Source organism: Dipteris shenzhenensis, chromosome 13, assembly GCF_047967505.1.
Source record: "Dipteris shenzhenensis isolate YYH24624 ecotype China chromosome 13, Dip_SZ_1.0, whole genome shotgun sequence".
NCBI lineage: Eukaryota > Viridiplantae > Streptophyta > Polypodiopsida > Gleicheniales > Dipteridaceae > Dipteris > Dipteris shenzhenensis.
The window spans coordinates 50,556,868-50,578,169 of NC_141608.1; the positions used below are offsets into that span (position 1 = coordinate 50,556,868).

The 21,302-nt window shown below is 42.5% G+C and overlaps 1 protein-coding gene across 4 annotated transcripts in view; it reads left to right on the forward strand.

Annotated features, from left to right (window-relative positions):
- Positions 1 to 21,302, forward strand: part of LOC147895538 (SET domain-containing protein) — a 154,763-nt gene that overhangs the window by 64,166 nt on the left and 69,295 nt on the right. For 3 of the 4 annotated variants that reach the window (XM_087383936.1, XM_087383935.1, XM_087383938.1), the window contains one exon: positions 15,141 to 15,176. The exons of the other annotated variant lie outside the window; for it this stretch is intronic. In XM_087383936.1, the coding sequence (XP_087240062.1) occupies positions 15,141 to 15,176 (36 nt within the window). The remainder of the gene's footprint in view (positions 1 to 15,140; positions 15,177 to 21,302) is intronic. 4 annotated transcript variants of the gene reach the window in all.

The window sequence follows — 21,302 nt, forward strand, 5'->3', positions numbered from 1 at the left end:
AGTGATGTCATGCCCCCCCTATCTGTTGGATTTAAGGACAATTTAGGGGATATATCATACCTATCACTAATAATGATTATTTGGGGTGTATGTTGCGCCTTAACTTCAATGCCCACGTTAAAGAGGGCCATCGATGCGACATACCTCTCCACAGATGTCATTTCATAATGAGCTTTATGAACTTCACCCCATTCAATGTGGCCAACTCAAATACACCGCCTCCTAGTTTTTGTCCACAATCTAGTAGAGTCTCAACCATTGCATTTTTAGCTTACCTAGATGTGGACCTATCCTTGAATTGAAACCCAAAATTGCATCATCACCAATGTCCAAGATGTGAAACTTCTTGCAATTTACCAAAATCTTGTGCAATAGGGTTGGACTACCTTTATTGGCCACAAGCCACGCAATTGCTTCTCTTCCAAGATGCCAAAGGCAATACTCTTTGGACTCCTCTAGGCTAAGTTGAGCCTTAATATCAATCCCTAGATTGTGCACCACTAGTTCCTTTGGTATCATAGCGTCCAACCCATAGGCCAACGAAAAACATGTTATTTGGTAGTAGCTCTATAGGAGCCCACAGTGGGTAAAAACTGAGAGAAAAACCAAAAAGAGGTGGTGGAGAGGGCTATAGAGGGCACAAAGTAGAGAAAGCTAAGGTAAATTCTTGCAAGCAAAGATGGCGGCTGCAAAGAAGCTGCACACAGTCCAAAGAAACTCGGGGGAAGAATGTACAGCAGGTCAGGGCAGCAAGAGGCTCGAGCACAAGTTGGTCCTCTAGGGTAGACTTGCTGGTGGATCCTGGAATCCAAGGGGGAGCACATGTGAGGTAAACAACCCTAGACGGGCTGGCAGTAGAGAGCTGCCATGGCTTCTCTCTTCTAGCTCTCCAAACCACCAAACTAAACACAAACACACATGAGTGCGCGCACACTTTTTTTTTGGTGAAAATATTTTTCTTTTATATTACAAAGTCACAATCCCAAAGCAGGATGTGCTCACGTATATCAAGAGAAGATGTCAAGATATGACAAATATACATCATGATCAAAAGTCCCTGTTTGCAAGCAATCAAAAAAAGATTGCTGCAAAGAGTGCCTGAAGAAAGAGTATAAGGGAAAAATGGGATCGCCAAAGACTCTATGATTTCTATATTTCTAGAGAGTCCATAGTGCCGAATACCGAACCCATACCAAAAACAAATCAAAACCCTGTCTGTGTGGGTGAATCCCAAATAACCAGAAAGATTTTCCAAAAGCAGCACTGGGGAATTTGGTTTGTAAACGCTGACGCAGCAATCCCAAAAAAGTCATGTGTGTGAGAGCAATGCCAAAGAAGATGAGGCACTGACTCTTGTGGAGCCAAGCATGTATGACAAACAAGTGGAGCAACATGTCTGGATGACAGAAACTGTCAAGATGGAAGGACTTCTAACAATATTCTCCAGAGACAAACCTGTTGTCGAAGTGGAATTTTAGATTTCGAAATCCCTCGCAATCTCCATCACCACCATTGTGCGGCACGATTAGTATGCCAAAGATTGTTTGCCCGTTGCGAAACCCAAGGCAAGGGCTGAAGAAACTTATACAAAAAAGAAATTGTTATGTGAGACAGCTTCAAGGGACGACATGCCGACCCGGGCAAATGAAGTGTCCAGTCTTGAAGCCGATCCTGAATTTCCAAAGGAGGTATTGGAATATAAGGTTGAAGCATATGAGTTATAAGATATCAAACAGGACGGTAATGCATGCCAAGACTGAATTTTGTAGCAGCTTGAGGAAAAGAAAGAGGGGTCCCATCATCATGAATCACCTCTGCAACAGAATGGATCCCCTTAATACTCAGAAAATATGAAGGTCGAGGTTCCTGCAAAGCCAGCGAAGGGGAAAATGCTCTCGACCAATGTATGCTTTCTGAACGTAAAGAATTGCCCTGTAAAGAATCCTGCCATTCCATTCCAAGCGAGATAGAATATGTTTCTAGTCCATCAACATGTTGGAGATCAGTGGGCAGTCTTTGATTTTTCCCTCAATAGAACCTAAGATAAAGTCCCAGGGAGTGGGCTGGCCAATAGCCAAAGGCAGGGATAGTAAGTTGAGGGAGCAAATGATGCATCATGGCAGCCCATGGCTGAGAACCCTGCATAAATTGCAGTTTGCCTTTATGAGCAAGAATATGTACATGAAAATTCAGAATATTAAGTCCTCCATGCATCTTGGGAGAACATAGATGTTGCACCGAAAGTAATTGCAAGCTTTTTTTGCCATGTTTAGAGCACCAAAAGGCTTCCATAACCAGAGACATTAAGGCTGTAAGATGCCCTTTGTTGAATATGATCAAGGGCAAACAAAACTGAATATATGCCATAAGAATGGATTGAACGATTGTAGCTTGACATGCAAAGGCCATGTGGCAAGTTTTCAGTATTCAATTTTCTTCTTCAGTTTTGCTAAAACCCAATCAGATCAAGAGGATAACCCAAATGACGAACCACACACACACTTTTTTTTTTTTTTTTGGTAAATCCATGATCATATTATCAGCAAAATTTACATGAGGGTCTCAAAAAAGCAGAGAGCCTCAACAGGAAATCAAAAGCAAAGAAAAACTATTTCCAGGCATGACTGAGGAAGATCTCCTTGATAGCAAGCATCATAGATAGATTGCCGTAGGGAGAGTCTGAAATATTCATAAGATTGCAAGAACGGATTCCCAAAATATCGCATGTTGTGATCCTGCCAGATGGTCCAAAAAGCCCAATATCTGACCCAGTTCAAAAATAAGGAGTAATGGACCAGGGTTGCAGGAAGTCTGCCAAAAAGCCAAAAATGTTTCCCAAAAGGTGAGTTAGGGAAACGAAGGCGAAGCGACATGGAAATTTTGCATAAGAAGGTCTTAGTGCTGGAACACATCCAAAACAAATGAGACACCGTTTCAGAAGGGGCCATGCATCGAAGACAGGAAGCAGATGCAATCCTTCGTTGAGCCAGAGTGACCCCCACGGATAAGGTTCCTGTAAGACAACGCCATAGGAAAAGCTTTTGCTTGAGAGGCAATTTGCTTCTCCATAAATTGCGGAGATTCTTTCGCCACCAAGCAAGCGATTTTGCCATATGCCAAAGAGAATTAGCATGTAAGTGAATCCATGGTGACGGCTGGAGGAGAGAGTATGTCGTGCTGACCGTTAGGTTAGGAAGAGGAACAGGACACACACACACACACACACACACACATACTTTTTTTAAAAATTTAGTGAAAACTTTTAATTGATTATATTACAAGAGTAGCGACCTCAAAACGAGGCAGCCGAAATTATATCAGCTGAGAATCTTAGTGTATGCTAGATATCTATCATGGTCTATGCAGCGCGTTTGCAAGCAATCAAACACACACACACACACACTTTTTTTTTTTGGGTAAGCGGAAATAGTACATCAAGAAAAGATGTCCATGTAGGACAAATATACATCCTGATCTATGTAGTGAGTTTGCAAACAATCGAAGAGCGATTGTTGCAAAGAAAGACAGAAAAAGACAAAAGTATAAAATACTGGATCACCAAAGACTTTGTGATTTCTAGCTTTCCAGAGAGTCGAGAGTGCCCAGTAGCGAACCCAGGTAAAGAACAAAGCAAAATCTGGCCGTTTGGGATAGATCCCAAACAACCAAAATTACTTTCCAAAAAAAGCTAGAGAGAATCTCAATCTCAATCTGTCGCGAAGAATACCCAAGAAATTCTGTCTCTTCGAGCAATTCTAACCAATGACAGAGAGCAAGAGCAATACGTCTGCAAGATAAAAGTTGTCCTGATAGTATAATCCCCAGCAGAACACGCCATAAAAAAGCCTACTGGCATAAAGGAAGTTTAGAGTGCCAAATGTGCGTTAATCTCTTTCTCCACCATTTGAGTGGACGATGCAATGCCCAAATTTGATTAGCTCTGTCTGACACCCAAGGTGGTGACACACACACACTTTTTTTTTTTAAATAGTGAAAACATTTGATTGATTATATCACAAGAGTAGCGACCTCAAAACGAGGCAGCCGAAATAACATCAGCTGAAAATCTCAGTGTATGCTAGATATACATCATGATCTATGCAGCTCGTCTGCAAGCAATCAAGGAAGGATTAGTAGGTACTGTCCGTACCTTCTGTGCAGCAGCCTCTACACAGGCTGCCCCCAGCCATACCTTCTTTGCCCATCCCCTCGGCGCTCCCCTTTGTTCTTGTCCCTTCCTTTGCCTCTGCGTAGGCCGTACCTGCTGTACGGACGACCGTACAGGCTGCACGGACGACTAACAGCAGGTACGGCCTGCGTAGAGGCAAAGGAAGGGGCAAGAACAGAGGGGAGCTGTTATGCTCAAGTTGAGGTAACATGACCTCGGAAGGGTTAGTCGACATTTTCCTTTAAAGGATCAATGTTTGTATTATATTTGTTGGGCTTTACGTAGATGATTGGAAAGGAATTAAAGTCAAGGTCCTTGCTGAGGGTGATATGGCACTAGACTAGGTGGATCTAAGGCTAAAGGGTCTAAATGCATTAAATGTGCCAAGGGGCAAATGATTCAATGTTATCCCAAGAGAGGGGTAAATGATGCATTTAGGAGGTACCTTAGAATGAAGACATGTGGCATACTAGATCCATCTAGGGAATTGGGGCTCGTTGGGATTTGGCAAGCAGGAGCATCCACGTAGCATAATCTTCTTGAGAGCTTGCTATCACCGAGGTTGGCTGGGAGGATAATTCGTGTGCCTATGCCTGTGATTTGAAAAAAAAGCTAGGCGTTAACGCTTCTAGGATGTATCATTTGGTATCAGAGCTGCAGGCGATTGGGAAAAGCAGGATCGTGTACAGCCGCAGGTTCATATTTGGTACCTTCAAGGCTTTTCGGCATTGCGTGAATAACTAGTTGTTGCACGCACACTGATTGGTTGGCGTTGTGTCGAGCTGCGCATGTAAGGGAATTGCCAGGAGTCTGTAATTCAAAGAAGCGGTATGTGTGTGGGCTCGGCTTTGCTAGCAAAGTCATGGAAATGAAGAAATCGTCCAATGGAAGTTTTTGGCGAGAAGCGAGCTCGTGGTTTTCTGGCTAATTGGGATGGAAGAGACCTGTTGGCGTTACAAACGATCTCGTTCTTCTCTTGTTCGCCAAGAGATATTTGGTCCAACACAACATAGTAGGACGAGCGAAACTAAGCAGAAAATGAAAAGACAAGCGGAGTTGCCTCCAAACTGATTGCGACGTTGAAACATGCGCCCTCGAAGATACTGACATGGTCTCGTATTGGGAAGTCCGTTCAGGCTTGGGAGCCCATTGTGCTTTTCTTTGTTTCGTAATTTTGTTGGTTTCAAAGATCGGCTCTCAGATTCGCCTTTCATAGTGGAATTGGGTGAAGGAGATCCCAGGAGTGAGGTGACCGTTTGAACGTTTGCATTTACAGAGGCCACGTCATCTAAGGTCTTTGGACCTTGAGAGAGAGCCACATCATCCATTCCTATTTCAACCCTTTCTTGATCGAAGTGCTTTGCTTTGTTGGTGCGTGAGCTCGAGGAAAGGGACAAATTAATCTATCCATGCAGCATGAATGACCAGGCGGGAGTCCGGCCGACCCCACAAGTGTCGCGCCCAGTAGGCCATACACTTCTGGTAGAATTGCATTATTGGAGGATGCCTCGCAACAGATTTTAGCGCAATAATTACAAGCAAATGTAGGGCAATCTGATCTCAGGAAAATGGTTCATAGTATGTTTGCTAGACCATCTTCGTGAAGAGAAAGGTAAATCTCCAATGGAACCGGAGTCCAGTGTTCATACGGTCGAGCCTAGGAAGGCTAAGGTGCCTAATATTGCCAATTATAGGCCAGAAAAGTATTCTGGTCGGATGTTTGACTGTAGTTTCGATATCATAGAGACTTGGTCACACAAATGGGACGAGGCCTTCGCCATTTGTGAAATGAGGAATGATATGAAAAAAATCCGTGAGGCCACCCATATGTTTAATGAGGCAGCGGATAGGTGGTGGATAAAATAGTAGAAAGATGGATTGGCATCCACTACTTGGGAGGGGTTTAAAAAAAGAATTTAGAAAACACTTCTTACCTCCTGACGAAGCATCCCGAGCTTGGGATCAATATCGAAATCTTCGTGAGAGAAATTTATCAGTGGCAGAATACACTGATAAGTTCAGAGAAAGTGTAATGAAAATTTATGAATCTCTACCTCAGTCAATCCAAGTAAAAGATTTTATCTTTGGATTGAATGATCGGATCAAGATGGAAGTTCGGGCTAAGTATGCGAACACGTTTGATGAAGCAATTGCCATAGCCCTGAACTATGAGGATGCAAAAGGGAACAGACCAAGTGGGTTTGTGCAGGTTGGGACTCGGTATGAGTACCCGAAGAAAACTGGGTTTAAGAAGAAGTGGATTAGCAAAGGGAGTGCCTCACAGCCTAGTGGTCAAGCCAAGTAGGCGAAACAGTAGAGACTCCTAAATCAAGTACCACCATTGGAATGAAAAGAAAAGTAACACCAATGGCAGCCCGAGCTTGGTCGAAGTCTTCTTTGAACCTAGAGCAAAGAGAAAAAACGAGGAGAGAAGGCTTGTAATTTGGATGCCTTTAGCCTCATCAGTGGAAAGATTGTCCACGAAACAAGGATTGTCGGATGGTTGAGATGGTGATCTTAGAATGCGACGTGGAAATGGAGGGAAGTCCCAGAGTAGAACAGATGCACATTCAGCTAGCGGGATCTTCTCAAAGGTCAGTACCTGTTTTGTTATGTGTGTCTGTTGCTAAGCTAGTAACTAGTGTACCTGATAATGTCCTGTCAAAGCCCGCAGCAACGGGGTATACAGTCTTTAATAATACGGAGTTAATTAAGATGAAAGGGCAAGTAGCTAATCATGATGTCATTGTGTTGTTTGACTCAGCGTCAGCGCACAATGTAATTAAATCCAAGCTTGTAAAGAGGCTGAAACTAAAGACTAGCCCATCTGACTATGCATATACAGTCAGAATGGCAGATGGAAGTTCAACTGAAGTATGGGACTAAAGGGTTATCCAATTGGAGCTTCGAATTCAGGACTATGCTGAGAAGCTTGATTTTGAAATGACAAAGCTTGCTCATGTAGACATAGCCCTGGGTAAGGCTTGGCATTCTAGGAAGAATCCAGCCATAGATTGGAAAAAGCACATTTATCAATTCAAGATGAATGATGTGCTATATGTCTTACGAGGTCAATATAAGCATTGGCAATGTTATCAGTGATATGGGGATGTGGAACAAAGCCATATTGGGAGGGATGCAACCCTTCATGCAAATAACCTTTAATACGATCATCCACCATTTTGGCAATGATCTTGTAAATGACTGGCATGAGCGTGATTGGCCTCGAATCGCCAAGTGATTTGCATAGCTGGTTGTTTGGAATCAGCTTGAGAAGACCCTTTTTCCATGACACAAGCATCTGCTGATTTTGCCATGCTGTGTTTACCATTTGCAGCAAGGTGAATTCAAGAAGATCCCAGAATGGAGGAAAAAATTCAACAGTGAGACTATCCCATCTTGGAGATTTCCATCTGCCAAAGGATCTCAGTGCATCAGACAAATCCCTTTCAGTGAAGGGATGTTCAAGTTCCAAAGCTTGAGCATCAGACAGAATTGGATGAATATGCTGCAAAAGAAGCTGACGTGTAGACACGACCCGAGGAGAAGTCCAAATGCCCAAAATGAGTGGAGAAGTGTTGCACACATAACTCAGCAAGCTCTGAACGAGGTGCTGACCAAGAACCATCAGGCATCCGGATCCGACAGATATTGGCAGCCTGTCTTTTGTAGTGTAAACTTTAAAAAGATTGCTCGGAAGAGCAGCCTTGATCCAAAAATGCCCGTTGTCTGGATCGAGTTTCCCATTTAGCAAGCTTTCTGTGATCATTGGATTGAAGAGAGAATTGAGCCTGACATAAGAGCATGCTTTCCTCTGAAGACAAAGGGAAAAGATGAGCAAGCTCAGTCAAACTTTGTTAAGTAAATTTGGCATGTGCTATAGTCTCCCTTGTGGCTTGCATATAGGATTTGTCATAATCTCGAATAACTGCTTGCATTCGAGCAACAAAAGCCTACCAGGCATAAACCAAACCAATGCGTATCTGACGAGAGAGAGGCTGAATAGCATTAGAGACCAAGACTTTAAAGTCAGCATGCTCCAGATAACTATTATTAATCAGCAAAAGCCTTCGGCAAGGCAATTTGTGAGTGGGAAATTCATGTAAGGAAAGCCGCAACCAAAGAGGAGCATGATCTGAATGTGTGAAAGCATGATCAACCCAAATTTGACAAGTAAAGGCATCACAATGCTGTGGATCAATCTGATACCATCTGTCCAAGCGTGCCGGAAAAGAAGATTGAGCATTATGCTGAAAGGTATAACCTGGAAGCATGGGCTGTAATTCCTTCCAGAGATCAACCAAGCGCAACTGAAGCAAAAAATCAGACCATGCCTATGTTTCAGAAGCCAACATATGAGTGTGGACTGAGGTGTTGTCACCCAATTGAGGGGCATTATTAAAGTCACCACAAATGAAGGCATGTTGTCGCCATGGATAAGTATGCATAGCAGCCTAGATCAACACACTTTTTTTTGGTGAAATCACTGATTGATTATATTATATGAGTAGCAACCTCAAAAAAAGGTGCTACAATTACATTAACTGAAAATTTCAGTATATGCCAAAAAGACCTCATGATCTATGGAGCGGGTCTGCAAGCAATCAAAGAAAGATTGCTGTAGAGAACGCCTAAAAAAGCCAAACAGAGAGAAAGTAGGATCACCAAAGACTTTACAATTTCTATATGTCCATAAAGTCCATAGTGCCCAGTACGAACCCAAACGAAGAAAAGATGAAACTCCGGTTTGGATGGATGAGACCCAAATAGCCAGAAGAACTTCCCAAACGGAGCATATGGGAATCTCGCTCGCAAGTGTTGTCGAAGCAGATCGAAAAACTCACGAGAGCACGGACAATGCCAAAACAAGTGAGGCACAGTCTCCGAAGAAGCATAACATCTATGGCAAAGTGCAGGAGCAATGTGTCGATGAGCTAATAGGTGTCCAGATGGAAACACTCTCAAAAGAACTCGCCAAAAGAAAACCTGTTGCCGAAGCGGTACTTTATAGGCCCAAAGTTTCTGTAATCTTTTCCTCCACCACTAGGCTGGGCGATGCATTCGCCAAACAGAATCACCTCTCTCTGAAACCTAAGGTTGATGCAAAAGGATTTTATACAATACCTGAGGAGAGGACAAAAGTGCAGCAACTTCTTCTTCAGGAAACAAGGTCCGATTTGCAGTCACAGCAGCCCAGGTCAAGCCAACACCAGAGTTTTCAGCAGGTGTTTTCCTATGAGAGGATGCACCACTCCAAGTCCGAGAAGGCAAAGGTCGCCTGGGGGAGATCACTTTGCGAGGAGTTTGCCATCCATCAGTCAAAAAATTTTCCCCCTTCCCCTGAGGTGGAGAGGACAAAGGCACAAGAAAAGAAGCATTACCATGTGAGACAGCCGGGGCTTTGCCTTTGTCTTGAACAGAGAAAAACTGTTTGACCCCTTTGTTTTTTACCACAGAAGAGGCATTTGCATTCTTATTCAAAGGCTGAACCATTTCAGCTTGCACTGGCATCCGTGGAGCTCGGGAAGGGCATTGTGAAGCCATGTGCCCTTGCTTGCATTCAAAGCAAGCACCTGCAAATAGCCCCCACTTGAGCTTGTAAAAGGGACTCCCCATGGAAACATTGTTCACAGTGACCGAATATGAAGCTGGAGTGGGATGATCTGTATCCCACAAAATGCAGAAGCGATTCGAATTTCGTGGTGGACATACCACCTTACCGAGGGAAGCTGCAACTTTAGGTAGAAGAGAAGACAAGCATTGAGGGAAATCCACAACTTCTACCCAAACAGGGCAATGATGCCGAATCAATGCTTGGTAATCCCGGGTGGGAGACCAAGGCAGAACATGGACCATCTGCTGGCCATAGAAAAGAGGAGAGTGCTCCAGCAAAACCTGACGGTGCTCCTCATCAGCCATGATGATCTCAAAAAAGCCCCTCGCTGCATAATGAACTTTTTTGACATAAGAACCACCCAGGGTTCGAATCAACCAATTCCCAACATCTGCAGCAGCAGGCATCCGTCCTGGGAAGAAAATTATAATGGCATGCTTTGCATACTCCTTAACTGGATCAAATATATCATCCACTTCCACCATAATGCCAATGGTGGGAAGTGGATCTTTCCAACCTTTACGGGTGTCTTCAAACCCTTCATGCATAACCTCATAAACAAGCTGAGCCTCAGCACAGTCATGAAGGGAATCATCTGAATCCATCACCTGCTTTTATTTCTTGCTGGAAACCGACTTATCTTTGTGAAAGGTTTTCTCATAGGAATAATCCGCCATTCGAGTTAAGGAAAACTTGGAAGCAGCAACGCTTTACAAGGAGGAAAGCACATCAGGTACAAAACTATACGGTGTTTTCCTGGCTGTACGGACGAAATTGTACGGATTTTTGAAAGTATGAAAATTTTTTTCCCGTGACAGGCAAACTGTACGGACATCCCTGACTGTACGGACAAAACTGTACAGAATTTTCTGGATGTACGGACAAAATCGTACGGATTTTTGAAAATTTTTTTTTCCCCTGGCAAGCAACCTGTACGGACTTCCCTGACGGATTTTTCTGACTGTACGGACAAAATCGTGCGGATTTTTGGCAGTACGAAATTTTTTTTCCAGATTTTATGACAGTGTATGGGATAGAAAACGGACGTCAAAAGCAACCTCCAGGGTCTCAAATTGAGGGAGAAACAAGCACACACTCACACACGCACGCACACACATGTTTTTATATATAAAAGTTAAAGCTTTGATTTATTATATTACAAGAATAGTCACCGCAGAAAAGAGGCGCTAGAAAATACACACTTTTTTTTTTTTGGTAAGAAAATACACACACTTCTTAAAAAAAAAGTGAAATCTTATATTTCTATGTGGGAAACCCCAAAAAGAGGTAAAAACCCACCAATAAGTACAAAGGAAAAATTTACAAGTAAAGCCTCAGAGCAAAAGTCATGAAGCAGCCAAGTAAAAAGTTACAAGATCAAACTGGAGGAGGATCAAACACAACATCCTCCAATTTAAGATTGTTGCTTTGTAAAAAGAGATGCAGTGAAGAAACTGCACTGTCAATAAAAACCACTTGTTTTTTGCCCTTGTGATTCTTTTTAATTTAAGCAGGGAGCCTGAACAAGCAATCAAAGAAAGATTGCTGCAGAGAACGCTTGAAGAAAGCAAACAAAGAAAAATTGGGATCACTAAAGACTTAACAATTGCTTGAGTGACATCCCGAAATCATAAAACATGGAAGAAGTAGGCTTTGCAAAGAGTCCCTGGTTCCTTTTCACCCAAAGATCTAGAGTGCCTGATATCGAAGCCATGTGAAAAAAAGATCATTCTTGGGCCTCCGTGAGTGAATGCCCTAGAAAGAAACTGGTCTTGGAGGCATTGTTCAAGAAAATAACAGGAAGTCATGAGTGACAAAGAGATGCCAGACAAGATGGATCAAAGATTCCCTGGGCGTGACATAGAGTAGGATCAATATGCCTACGCACCAAGATTTGTCCAGAAGGTATAAGGCCAAGCATCACTCATCATAGGAAAACTGTTGACAAAGAGGAATTTTGAAGGACCACAGCTGCTGCAATCTTTTATGCCACCATTTGGCATTATGATTCAAAGACAAAAGCTGATTTTCCTGATGTGAAATCCAAGGAGTAGGCATCAAAACCTTGTACAAACCAGCCACGTAGATATCAGCCAGGCATTGGCAGTACCATGTTGATGTAAGGTCCAATCAGTAAGACGATACATAAGCTCCAGCTTGGGTAGCAGTAGAAAGCAATGAAGCATTTGAGAAAGATAGTGCCAAAGGGGTCGATAATGCATCCCCAAGCCATACTGTCTAGCCGCCAAAGGAAAAGATAGTGAAGTACCATCAGCATGAAGCACATGACCTACCAAACTAAACCCTTTGGATGAAATAAAATAAGAGCGCCTGAGTTCCTGCAAGGCAAGGAGATGATCAAATACCTCTGACCAGTGCAGCTTATCAGCACACAAGGAATCTCCATCAAGAGAGTTGCGACCATGCCATTTAAGATGAGAAAGAATTTCTTTCCAGGCTGAAAACATTTAGAAGCAAAAGGGAATCCTTTAATTGCGCCATCAATATAGCCGAGAATGAAGTCCCATTGAGTGGTATGCCATTGCCCAAACGCAGTAGTAGTCAACTGTGAAAGTAGGTGACGCATCATGGCAGCCCAAGGCTGATCACCCTGCAGATATTCCAGTATCATCTTCCCGTTATGTGCCAAAATAGTAAACATTGTAATCTTTCTGACGAACAGACAGTCAATCAGAAAGGAATTACATACACATTTTTTGGGGTGAAATCCATGTATGATTATGTTAGAAAAAATAATCTCCAAAGAAGAGACATGCAATTACAATATGATAAGATTTCATTGTAAGTCAAGTAAACAGAGTAATCTATCTGACGAACAGAGAGGCAGTCATAGAAGGAATGCCTAAGTGCACCCGGAAATAGTGAAACATGGAAAGGGTGGAATCTTCAAAGACTATGTGATTTTTGTCTTTCCATAGAGTCCAGAGTTCCCAATATTGAACCCAAGTGAAGAAAATGTTAAACTTAGGCTTGCGTGTGTAAACACTAAAGAGCCAAAAAAGTTTGCCAAAGCAAGCAGTAGGAAACTGGGCTCGGAGATGTCGCTGCAAAAAAAGTAGAAAGTCACGAGTCACATGGCAAAGTCAGAAAAGATGAAGCAAAGATTCCCTTGGTGCCAGACATATGTGGTGACAGATAGCAGGAGCAATATGTTACGTGCCAGGAGCTAGCCAAAGGGAATAATACCAAGCATCAATCTCCATAGAAAAGATTTTTGACGAAAGAGGAAGTTTGCAAGACCAAAGTTGCCGCAATCTTTTACGCCACCATTCGGGATTGCGATGCATAGACCAAAGCTGATATCCCCAATGCGATCTCCAAGGAGCAGGCTCCAAAACCTTGTACAAGCTGGCTACGGAGACATCAGCCAGGCGTTAAGGGTGACTGGCAGAACTCTGGCAGTGTAAAGTCCAATTAGTAAGACGATAAGTAAACTCCAGCTTTGGTACTGGTAAGAAACAATGAAGCATCTGGGAAAGATAGTGCCAAAGGGGTCAATAGTGCATCCCCAAACCATACTGCCTGGTTGCCAAGGGAAAGGATAATAGAGTATCATCATCATGGAAGGATAATAGAGTATCATCATCATGGAGTACATCACCTACCAACTGAATCCCCTTAGATGAAATAAAATAAGGTTGCTTGGGTTCCTGCAAGGCAAGAGGATGATCCAAGACCCTGGACCAATGCAGACTCTTAGCAAGCAAGGAATTCCCATCAAGAGAGTCAAGACCATGCCATTTGACATGAGATAGAATTTCTTACTAGGCTGAAAACATTTGAGAAGCAAAAGGGCATCCTTTAACTTTGCCATCGATATATCCCTGAACGAGATCCCATTGAGTGGGATGCAAGTGCCCAAAAGCATGTGTCGTCAACTATCTGTGAAAGTAGGTGATGCATCATAGCAGTCCAAGGCTCATCTCCCTGCAGAAATTCGCATCATTTTCCCCTTATGTGCCAAAATATGAAGATGAATATTTAAAATATTCAAATCACCATGTATCTTTGGTGAACAGAGGTGCTCCATAGAGATACTCTTAAGGCCATGGTTAGAGCGCCAGAAAGTCTCCATAAGCATGGACATGAAAGAAGTAATATCTTTCTTATCAAACATCATCAGAGGCAAGAAGAACTGAATGTAGGCAACCAAAATCGATTGCACAATAGGAAGCTGAACATGAAGAGGCCAAGTGGCTAATTTCCAATATTCAAGTTTGTTCTTAAGTTTGGCTAGCATACCACTTTGCTTGATATGCGTCTCCAATGACTTATATACCTTGGCCGTCAAGTGGCTCATGATATATATCAAACAAGTTATTAAATCCAAAAAATGCACTAGTAAAGGGGGGCTCCCTCCTTAAGTGTGGTATGCCCTGCACACTCCCTACTTCCCTCTTGCTTCCTACCCTTGAACCACCCATCATGATATTGAGGTTGGTATATGAATACCATGCTAGAATCTTAAATTTAGAGTGGCTCCTAAGGCTTAAGTAAAGGGAGGGAAGGGGGCCGGGGGGGGGGGTAGGGTTGTTAGGTTTGGGTTGGAGACTTTAATCCTTGTTCTTTGGACCATCTCAAGCATGGAGAAGAAAAGCTTAGGTTTTAATTATTATGATCTAGTGCCATCATTGTTTTCATAGTTCATGCAAATCGCACTAGTAGTCTTCGGCATTTCTATGAAAATGATGTTTTAGCTTTTTCTACAAACCTGCAAGATTCTGGTACTTAAGATGTCCTCAAAATGATAAACCTTTTGTGGAGCAGTCACGTTTTTCATTTTTTATTAGGTAGAATAAACCAACAAATGTTATGTCAAGAAATTCAGATATTTTAATGTAAATGCCACATACATTCTCGTGGGATGAAGTGAAAGAGTTCCTTAAGAACATGGTATTTGCATATCATATTTTGGAGGCTGGTCTTTACCCTAAATTGTCATTTAACACTTTGCATACACGTACAAATTCTTACAAAGGGATTGCTTGTGCTTAGTAGTTTGCTAATATTTGTACCTTCTTAGAGTATACTACAATGTGTCTTATAAAGCTTTCTTGAATATTTGAATGATGTTTGAAGACTGTATTCCACGCTAATGTGCTCTTTTTAGAGAACAAAAACTTGATGGACCTAGTTTCAAAAGTTGTCGCTTTAAAATATAGATAATAACATGCGAGTTGATTGAAACGCTTAAAAGATGTTTGAAAATGGTATTTCATGCTTATGTTCTCTTTGCAAAGGTTTCAAATATTGAGATTCTTTAAAACATAAATAGTAACATGAGATGATTGAATTGCCAAGGTTGTCAAATATGAAGTCGTTGCATTTGCAATGTAGGTTCTAGCAGAACGGGATTATTCTTCTGGTGAACATGTAAGTGATCGCTTCAAAACCTAGCTAGGCAATTATATAGTGGTGGTGTTTCAGTTCACGGTATGACATGCTCTAATATAAACATTCCATCAATCCTCCTTATGGAAAGATGTTCATCATAGACATCCATGGCCAACTTATAATCCCATTGGATGGAATTGCAATCTCTTTGTATTTGTCGACAGAAGTATTCATGCCATGGTATGTAATGATTTTTCTTGTTTGAGCTTATAGTGTACTTTGCATGGTCATGGGTCTCCGGTATTTATTCATTAAAGGAATTTTGATAAAAATAGAAGTGCATAAGTGACTACAAGCATAGCTCCAACCCAAATTTGAACCAATCAAATGTTGGGCTTGGGTGGCTACTGTTGGAAATATCATAGCCAAAGAGTGTGTTGATGTGATGTGTTGGTGTGTAGTACTAGGAGATCTAGTACTAGTGGAGATACGCATTTTTTGAGCGAAATCTTCCGAGCGTCCGAGCGAAGGAAAAAAAAAGCTTCCAACTATGTAAAAATACGGCAAAAATGGATCATAAGAAAAGATAGTTTCACTTAGAAATATGCAAAGTATTATAGCAATGCCTATTTTATACACAAATCTTTACGTGAATCTTTGGGAATGGTGAGAACATAATGGGATGGCTTTTGAAGAAACCTACATGTAGAGTAGACTTCTCTATGAAAATTCCCTTACTACTTACAAATTTTACTTAATAGGGGGTGACATTGAAAAACCTCTCTTAACCTATCTTCATGAAAGGGTTTCTCCAAAGAAAACTCATTGAAGCAAGCCATCAAGGTAGTTTCGCTAGCCAAACCCCTTGGAAGTAGGTCTTCCAAGGTAGTTTCGTTGGCGAAACTACCTTGGACAACACTTTTAAAAGTGATTGGACAATACTTTTAAAAGTGACTTAACTTTCACATCCAATGTCCGAATATAGTCATTCAACCACTCAAATTGATCGGAAAACCCCATTTGAGCACATTTATGGGGTTATATTTTGGAAAATCTTGCATATATAGTATTAAATATTACATGTATCTTATGAGAGTGATATTTAAACCCAAGTTAATACTTATTTATAGTAATTTAAACTTCTTTAGAAACATGTCCATAAATATCTTGTTATTTATAAAACACTAGAAAGCTATTGCCATATGATATAAATGTGTTTAATAAGTAATTATGTATATATAATATTATTACATTGAGAATGAATATGAGGGATGTTTTTCAACACTTTTTAAAGGTAATAACAGGGGTACAAAGGGATGTCTATGAATAAGAAGATTTATGTTATGTAAAAATGAATGAGTGACTAGTATGTATATTTTTATGATGTAAAAACCATGTTTCCTAAAGAAAGACAACGTTTTAAATCTCTTGAAAAACACGCTCGGATAAACGTGCTCATAGGTTTTTGCTTGTAAAATTGGTGCATCCGTCTAGGGCTATGAAATGACTCAGCAGCTTGAGAAATGTGTTAATAAATGTGTCCAACTGCTGGTGGATGACCTCGGAGATGTCAAAATGCGAGCCCTAATGGAAAACCAGCAAGAATACACCTCGAAATGGAGAACTTAATGAACCTCAATAAAAAACCAGCAAGTATATTCCCTGTAATGTAGAACTGAGTGCAGCAGTAGGTGTGGACTCCTCAAAACAGCTCACTAGAGCACTTTGTAGTGCAAAAACAGGTTTTCCACGTGGAAGGCGGCTCCCTAGAACAATTTGAAATGAAGTAGCAGGCCTCCACAACACAAACCGACTGTTGTAAAAGAGCTGGAGGCTAAGAACAGCTCGAAGGTGACTGGAAATGCAGCTCCAAGGTGATTTAGGGTTTTGAAATGCTGGAGCAGATGAGGAAAACACCCGAAATCACCCCTAATGTAGACGGTTATGCTGCAGCAGCACCAAAACAGCTCGAAATTGCAGTAACAGCTCTAAAATAGATTAAAAAACCTCCAAAAGACCTCGAAAATCTGCAAATAATGTGTCCAGGTGGTCGATTTCTGCTGTAGCAATCTGCAAGCTCTAAAAACGGGGATGAAACAGCTCCAAATCAGCTCGTATGCAGGTGTCTCTTGAAAAGCGTGCCAGCCAACAGGTTGAGAGGTTAGACGGGCAGAAATGGTCACAAAAAGATGCAAAATAGAGGCAAAACGAGGGCAGCAAGGATGGCGGCTGTGCAAAAACCCTAAAAGGGTAGAAAGGAGCTGAAAGGAGATGAAAATGAGGCAGAATATGAGGTGGAAATTAGCAAAGCTGAGGCGCCTACAGGAAGAAGGGCTTCAGCAAAATTAAGGTTTGGGTTAGGGTTAGGTCTGGGATGATGTGGCAGCTATGGAAGGGTAAACCTGTTCTGATGCCATGTTAGAAACATGGTGAGAGAGAGAGAGAGAGTGAGATGTGTCACTAGCAAACTGCTGAATACGCAGGTGGTCGATTTCTGCTGTAGCAATCTGCAAACTCTAAAAATGGGGATGAAACAGGTCCAAATCAGCTCGTATGCAGGTGTCTCTTGAAAAGCGTGCCAGCCAACAGGTTGTGGAGAGGTTAGACGGGCAGAAATGGTCACAAAAGGATGCAAAATAGAGGCGAAACGAGGGCAGCAAGGATGGCGGCTGTGCAGAAACCCTAAAAGGATAGAAAGGAGCTGAAAGGAGATGAAAATGAGGCAGAATATGAGGTGGAAATTAGCAAAGCTGAGGCACCTACAGGAAGAAGGGCTTAAGCAAAATTAAGGTTTTGGCTTAGGGTTAGGTCTGGGATGATGTGGCAGCTATGGCAGGGTAAACCTGTTCTGATGCCATGTTAGAAACATGGTGAGAGAGAGAGAGAGAGAGAGAGAGAGAGAGAGAGAGATGTGTCACTAGCGAACTGCTGAATACGAGTTTGGAGGTTCTTGTAACTGCTATATGATGCTGCAAAATCCACCATGGGGTGTAGAACATGCATTATAAGATTCTTCTCAGTAGGATGCAAATGTTTCCAGCACCCTCTTTGAAGGCTGTCAAGTACCTTGAGAGACAACAAATGTGTGAGGCATTTTCTCCTTACATATGTGGTGGAAAAACTGTTTCTAGTGCCATTAACAAGCGAGAGACTCTCTAGGCGAAAGGCTTGATTTATCTAATGGTGATCTAATAGGCTTGAATGGAATTCTTAATCCAATCCATGGGAGACATGGGAGTGGGCCCAATTTACATCTCTTTTGTTGAACTACTACTCTCGAATGCGTCGGCCAAAGTTTGCATCAACGGTGAGATGTCCTCACCCTTTCCTTTAAAAAGATCTAGTAGCAAGGTTGTCCCATCACCCCCTTACTTTATTCTATTGCTGCGGATGCTTTGGGTTGGTTACTCATTGACAAAACGCGAGCTCGTTCTGTTAAAGGAACATAAATGCCGTCTGGGAAGCAACTTGTCATGCAGCGATTTGCGGATGACACTAATCTCATGCCTAGGAACTCCCCCGAGATGTTCGTGGAGTGTTTTGAGACTTTCTGTACAACGTCAGGCTCTCTGATCAATCATAATAAAATCGGATACTGCACACTTAGTGGAAAACGGCAAGAGGATCTAGAACTCCTAGGTTGTTAGGTGATCCCTAAAGGGACTGTTTTTAGATTGTTAGGCATTCCCATGGGCTTCCATGTGTCCATGAAGAATCGGTGGGAATGGGTCTTAAACAGGTTCAGCTCCAAACCCGAGAAGTGGAGAGGTTTCTAGGCCAACCTGGCAGGGAGACGAATGGTGCTCAACCATTCCCTTTATCGGATTACTATTTTTTACCTTTCCTGTTGGCACCTGAGCTAAGCTGGGCTTGATAAGCTGATCTCCAAATGCAGGTCCTTCCTTTGGGGAGGCTCAAACAGGATTGTAAAAGTCAGATGGAACTTCTTCTCCAGACCTAAGCGTGAAGGCGGCCTTGGGGTAGTGGACATCAAACGGGCTGCTGCTAAACTTGTTGCAACGTGGATACTATAAGCTCTTCTAAATCCTGATCTTGATTGGGCGATGCTGTTAGCCAGAAACTTCAAACACGTTAGACGTGTCAGAGCTTAGGGGTGGAAAAGGTACCCAGTCCTGTCTGTAGTGTTTAGCCCGAAACCTTGTTCGACAAAGGGAAGCTCCTTGTGGAATCCTTATGGACTGCTCTGGAGTCAATTAAGGCACAGCTCAAGTTTTCGGGGAAAGTCTCGTTTATGCGCCTCGACTCCATATGGTCCTCTTCAATACATTGAAATGTTGTCCTTGGCAATGAAGACTTCATCAGAGCTTGTCAGCTCTCTAACAAGGGTCTACAATATTGTGGGGACATCTGTGGCTCAATCAACACACTATGCTTGAACTTAGAAGGGAATTCAGACTTACAAACCAGGAAGCTCTTTTTGTCTCTAATAGTTTATTTGTTTGGGATTGGGACATTCAGTGGAAGGAGGGGTAAGTTCTAAATTACTCCTTAGAGTTTAGTTGGATCCTCTCACCTCATTTGCTTCATGTGCCCATACCTTTTCAGGACATAGGGGACATGATTACGATCCTGAATGCTAGATGGAATATCTCTGACTCCTCTAAATGCTGGAAGAAAGAAAGTCTATTAACGTCCACTGGAGACCAAAAGGTCTATGGGACAGCAAGAAATCCTCTAGTACATCTACTTTAGGGAGGGCACATGGCAGCTCCCAAGGAGTGCAAAAAGCAACCCATATTATTTAGAGTTCCTACATGATAATCTGGAAGAGTAAACAGCCATACATGAGTTTAAGACCGAGAGTCTTTTGTTTTTTATTTAAACTCTCTGATTAATGCTACGCCTTCACGGTAAACTGCCCATTTTCCATCCATCCTGGCAGCTGTGACTTTAGCTAATTCAGTTGCCTTAATCTTGAGTTGAGCTTGTGTAAGCTTCTTTGCTATCCATACTTTGGTGCCCTTCAACTTGTAAGATTGTCGAAGAAGCTTGATCCACATATCTTTTGACTTCAGAGTAAGGATTGCATGCCCTATAGTGCAAAATAGAAGCTGGCCTGGAGTCGTCATCATCTTGCTCATCATCATTCACCTATTCAATGTTGGGCAAGCTTGCTTTGATCTTTGTCAATATTTCACTATATGCGTCCTCCTCTTTGTACCAATCTTTTGGGAGTCCCCCTATTCTAATCTTCAGAGCATTATCACGTCTAGCTTCGTGTTCTTAAATCTCTGCTTGAATATCAGACTTATTGGCTTTGTTGTCCACTTCCACAATCACTTCCTTCTTAGCAGTTTGTACTTCAGTGTAAACAAGATCTTTGACTGTAGAGACTAGCTGTGGGATAGAAGGGGAATCCTTACAAGATTTTACAGCCTCTTCAATTACTGCTTGCTTACCAGGCCCTTCCAGAATGTGAAGCCGGGCCTTTACTTCTGCCAGCTCCAATCGTAGCTCTCTCATTGCTTGCTGCAGATAAAAAATCTGATCCTGTTGCCGGAGTATGGGTCGTTTTGAGCCTTCTTGTTGGTAATTCCGTGCATATGGAGATGGTGTCATGGCTGCAATTGTAGAGTATCGAGTCCTGATGGATGTTGAAGGAGTTGAGGGAGTTGAGGGGGACTTTGGGGGGGGGGGGGGGGGGGCGGGGGGCTAGGCCAGTCCATAGTTGGTTGTATGTTGAACCCCCTAGCTTAACCTAACCCCCAGGTTGGGTTAGGGGTTTAGCCCAACTAGGGGTTAGGGAGAACTAGGACTAGGTGCGGATGGGACGAAAGTACGGACGGGCTGTACAGTACGGGGAGAGGTTGAGCGACTATACGAGGAGTGGCTGTATGGAGAGGCTGAGCTACAGAGAGGCTGAGCGGAGAAGGCTACGGGAGAAGCTAGCGGGAGGGAACGGAGAGGCTAGCGGAAGGGAGCGGGAAGGAGCGGAGAGGCTACGGGAGAGGCTAGCGGGAGGGAGTGGAGAGGCTAGCGGAGTGGAGCGGAGAGGGAGCGAGAGGAAGTGGAGTGGAGAGAGAGAGAGAGAGAGAGAGAGAGAGAGAGAGAGAGATTTTTACACTTGGACAAAATCTATCCCTGAAAAGATGTCTACGTTTCCAGAAATGATTTTCAATTCAACCAGAATGTTACTAATGCAGA